This window comes from Palaemon carinicauda, chromosome 5, assembly GCF_036898095.1.
Source record: "Palaemon carinicauda isolate YSFRI2023 chromosome 5, ASM3689809v2, whole genome shotgun sequence".
NCBI classification, from domain to species: domain Eukaryota; kingdom Metazoa; phylum Arthropoda; class Malacostraca; order Decapoda; family Palaemonidae; genus Palaemon; species Palaemon carinicauda.
This window is the reverse complement of record NC_090729.1, coordinates 179,155,316-179,159,881: the sequence shown is the minus strand read 5'-3', so window position 1 is coordinate 179,159,881 and position 4,566 is coordinate 179,155,316. Positions and strand designations below refer to the sequence as shown.

Below are 4,566 nucleotides of genomic sequence, written 5' to 3'. Positions count from 1 at the left end.
AACATTGAGATTACTTGTGCTTCCTTCCCCTTTATTTACTATTTAGCTCAACATCAATAACAATAAAAGTAGAAGTTTCTAGTCCACTGCAGGACAAAAGCCTCAGACATGTCTTTATTCACGTCTAGGGTTTGGCCAAAGACCTACATAATATTCTTCCGTAAGTCTTGGGTTTGGCTAGTTTTCATCACCACGCTGGCCAGTGCCGATTGGTGATGGTGGGAGACTTTTGCCTGATCGCTCACAGCGAACGAAAAAAGGAAATAGTTGAAGTAATTGCATAATTATGCATTTGTGGCAACTAGTTTGGGTTACGGTTTGCAATGCCGAAACCTGTTCTGTGTAACATGATGACATGGAACTTATTTTCATGTAATGAATGGAAATTTTGGGGATAATTTAACCCGCATAATCCGTTTAATTCATGTTTTGAAATTATTGTAAGGCGGTTCTTAATATTCTGTACATAACTATTCTTTCTATTATTCTATTTTTAGCTCAATTCGAAGACTTAGTAATGAGTAAAAAGTGCATATAAATGTCATCAATAACTCCAGAGGAGAAAATAACGAATATGTTCTTTTTAAAGAAAGAACATGATTGATCATGAACCCTTATAGAATATATAAATGGAGTGAAAAATTTACATTCTTACTTTTCGTTGAAAATGACTCACGCACGAAACCTACGTCGTTATTACGTCAATAAGCGTGAATCTACCGTGGCAATTAAACTTATATTGCTGCGTAATGCAAAGAGAATGTGCAAACACGCAAACAATTACGGAACAGGAAAAAATTATTTCTATATCAGGGAATTACTGACACGCTAATCCCAATAAAAAAAGCCTCTCACTTAATAATCACAGCATTAAAAATTACGATGATTTGGATGTTTTTTTTTTTTTTTATATTCTTGATATGCAAAGGCCGATGGAAAGGGCAACCTAACCCTAGTCTGAAGGAAACTAGGAAATAAATGAGGAAATTGTGTGGTTTAATATCGAGAGACGACGTCTAAAATTGGGAAGATTATATAGTGGTATAACGTTAACTTATTTTTTTGAATATCTCTAATACGGAAAATCTTTAATTTCCACAACTTGAATAATGAGAGAGAGAGAGAGAGAGAGAGAGAGAGAGAGAGAGAGAGAGAGAAAGTTGAAAACAGCGGAAATGCCATGCGACAACGCAATGCAAGACAGGCAACCCAGACATAAAACGACATCCTAAAAAAAAAATGTTTGGACCAATCACGAGGTGTGATACATGCCACGTTCGGAGGCTACAACCAATCACGAGGGTGTGTTACATATCCCGTTTAAGAGGGCCCAGAGATGCAACATCAGAAAGAAGACCAACCACCAGAGGCGTTAAGCTGGTCGACCTCGTTTACATGGAAGTTGTCTTGACCAATCAAAATAGGCGTTACATATTTTTGACTAATCAAAAATGGCGTTACTTATTCTTGACTAATCAAAATAGGAGTTACATATTTTCAACCAATCAAAATTGGCGTTGAATATTCTTGATCAATCAACATAGAAGTTACATATTTTTTACCAATCAAAATAAGCGTTACATATTCTCAACTAATCAAAATAGACGTTACATATTCTCGACCAATCAAAATTGCCGTTAAGTATCAAGATGCTAAAGGGGTAATCATTTTCTCTATTGTTTATTTTTTCTTTTGGCCGATTTGTAAATTAATTTATAACCCAATACAATAATTGCTTTGTTACTTGAGGACAAATCTTAAGAAGCGATAATTCTTTTTTAGTAATGATTAAGGATTTTTATTTACTGATCCTGTCTCCCCTTTCTAGGAATGTGGTTAATTATGATTATTAATCCCATATTTTTTTCGTGCATGTGATTATTCATTTTTAATCACTCGTAAACACACTTATTTATTGTTCTTATTACGCCCTTTTCAACCAGATTTATATTTGACAATTAATTAGAATCTTCTTGGGAATGGGAATGGAAATGGGGAATGGGAATGGGAGGGGGAATGGGAATAGGAATAGGAACGGGAGGGGGAATGGGAATGGGAGGGGGAATGGGAATAGGAATAGGAATGGGAGGGGGAATGGGAATGGGAGGGGGAATGGGAATAGGAATAGGAACGGGAGGGGGAATGGGAATGGGAGGGGGAATGGGAATGGGAGGGGGAATGGGAATAGGAATAGGAATGGGAGGGGGAATGGGAATAGGAATAGGAATGGGAGGGGGAATGGGAATAGGAATAGGAATGGGAATAGGAATAGGAATGGGAGGGGGAATGGGAATGGGTAGGGGGAATGGGAATAGGAATAGGAATGGGAGGGGGAATGGGAATAGGAATAGGAATGGGAGGGGGGAATGAGGACAGTTGCATAAACACCAACACTGGACAAAAAGCGAAATTCAAACCCTCCCCCTCCCCACACAAGCAGGTCCTCCCACACCCAAAGGCCCGAGTGCCTTATATGCAACATGGGCGAAGTGGGTCAGACAACTTTCCATACCCTGAGAGGTGGTGCCCGGCGCTTGGCACTCGCTGGCAGCGTGCCCCTCCCTCTCTCCCTCTTTCTCTCCTTCTCTCTTTCTCTACCTCCCACAGGGATCTTTACTCCATCTCTAACTCCGTCATCTCTTTTCTGCCCACGATTATGACCATTATGGATGACACGTCAGTTTTCTTGAAAAACTAATCAATCATGCTTCTACCCCTACGCATATAGCCATCTCTCTCTCTCTCTCTCTCTCTCTCTCTCTCTCTCTCTCTCTCTCGCCTCCGGTGACGATGACCATTATTGATGACCTATTAATTTTGACGAAGGACTAATCAATCCATCAATCTCTCTCTCTCTCTCTCTCTCTCTCTCTCTCTCTCTCTCTCTCTCTCCACAAGTCGTTTTAAGATTACTGATTATTTACGAAAAATAATAATCTAAAGAGTAAAAACAAATTATACACATCTTTGACCTTAAACCGAGGCCTAAATTTATTGATTTTCCTCTCGTTTTCCTGTTCATAATAACACTAATTAGATCTTGAAGGCTAAGCTCTCGGCTTCATTAATTTCTCCAATTAACTTGAATTTCCTTCATAGCATTCCTGCATATTATTACTATGATTATTATCATTATTATTATTATTATTATTATTATTATTATTATTATTGTTGTTACTATTATTATTATTAGCTAAACTACGTCTATCATCATCATCATATTATCATTATTATTATTATTAATGATAATAATAACGATATTAATAACAACAATAATAATAATAATAATATAATAATAATAATAATAATAATAATAATAATAATAACAATAATAATAAAAGAATAAGAAGATAAACAAGAACACAGCGTTCCTTCACCTCAACCTAATTACCATCTAACCTAATAATAAGGATGCAACGATGAATCCTGTCCATCGTCATCCTTTATTCATCTAACAACGTCCTACTTGGAATGTCTCCTGCAACTAAGATCCTAAGCACATCTGTACATAATATAGTTTCCTTGTTTGACCCGGTCAGAGTGACCTCCTTTGCCTGTTCCTTGAGTTCTCCTTTGCCCTGGAATTTTCTCTTAAATTTATAGGTTCGCCGGATGAAATGAAGCGTTGGATATGCTTCATTGTTTCAAATGTTAAAAACTGCATTTTTAATATACTTGAATATTTAATGTGCTAAAAATTAAGAATTGAATAATATACTTTAAAAATCAGCATTTTTATCCAATTGTTCTCATTATATCTATCATACCTGAACATTAATTTGTGAGGGTAATATGTAAATAATTATTTGATTTTTTTTAAATCTAAAGGTAATGGTCCTCCAGATAAAATTAAGAGTTGAATAATACAATCTAAAAACGGCATTTTTATCTATATAATTATTCTAATTAAACATTAATTTACTGGGATAACATGTAAATAATAATTCATATTTTACTAAAGGTAATTTATTATTCCCCCTATTGCGTCAAGAATAAAGATTATATAGACTAATTACTTGACGAGATAACCATCTCAGATAGTTCAAATTTCCAATCATTAACTGAATGTTACATTTGTTATCCCTTTTATAACAAACATAATCCTCTTTCCTTATAAATTATTTCCCCCTTTCATTTTTATTCTCTAAAGGTTAATTACTATCGTATTTACATAACTTCATAGTATATTAGCTAATTAGATATTACATTCGAAAATGACAATACTCATATTTTCAAGAAAAATCATTAATACAGCCAATACATAGCTATGCAACTCTAGGAATTTTAACAGTAAATGTTGTAAGATTTCCTTACAAGTCGCCTATAGTATTACATTTGAATGAAATAAACACATGCATATGAATTTCTTCTTTTAAAAAAATATACTTTTGATTTTTTCTCTTTCCGAAACGAACATTTTTTCCCTCGTTTTTTGCTAGGCAAACATATAATCTAAAGCAACCCAGAAAACAGTTAAATGGCAGCACCAAGGTCTCCTCATTCTCATTTTCACTCTTCTCCTTCTGTCAAAAGATTTCTCATTCTGATACTTCAATCAACCTCATT

General features: G+C 35.0%; 1 protein-coding gene across 1 annotated transcript in view; it reads left to right on the top strand.

The window, feature by feature from the left end:
• Positions 1–1,998: 1,998 nt before the first annotated feature.
• The window catches only part of LOC137641277 (keratin, type II cytoskeletal I-like), a 6,987-nt gene continuing 4,419 nt past the window's right edge, over positions 1,999–4,566 (top strand). Inside the window, exon 1 of the mRNA XM_068373704.1 lies at positions 1,999–2,296. Within this exon, the coding sequence (XP_068229805.1) occupies positions 1,999–2,296 (298 nt within the window). The remainder of the gene's footprint in view (positions 2,297–4,566) is intronic.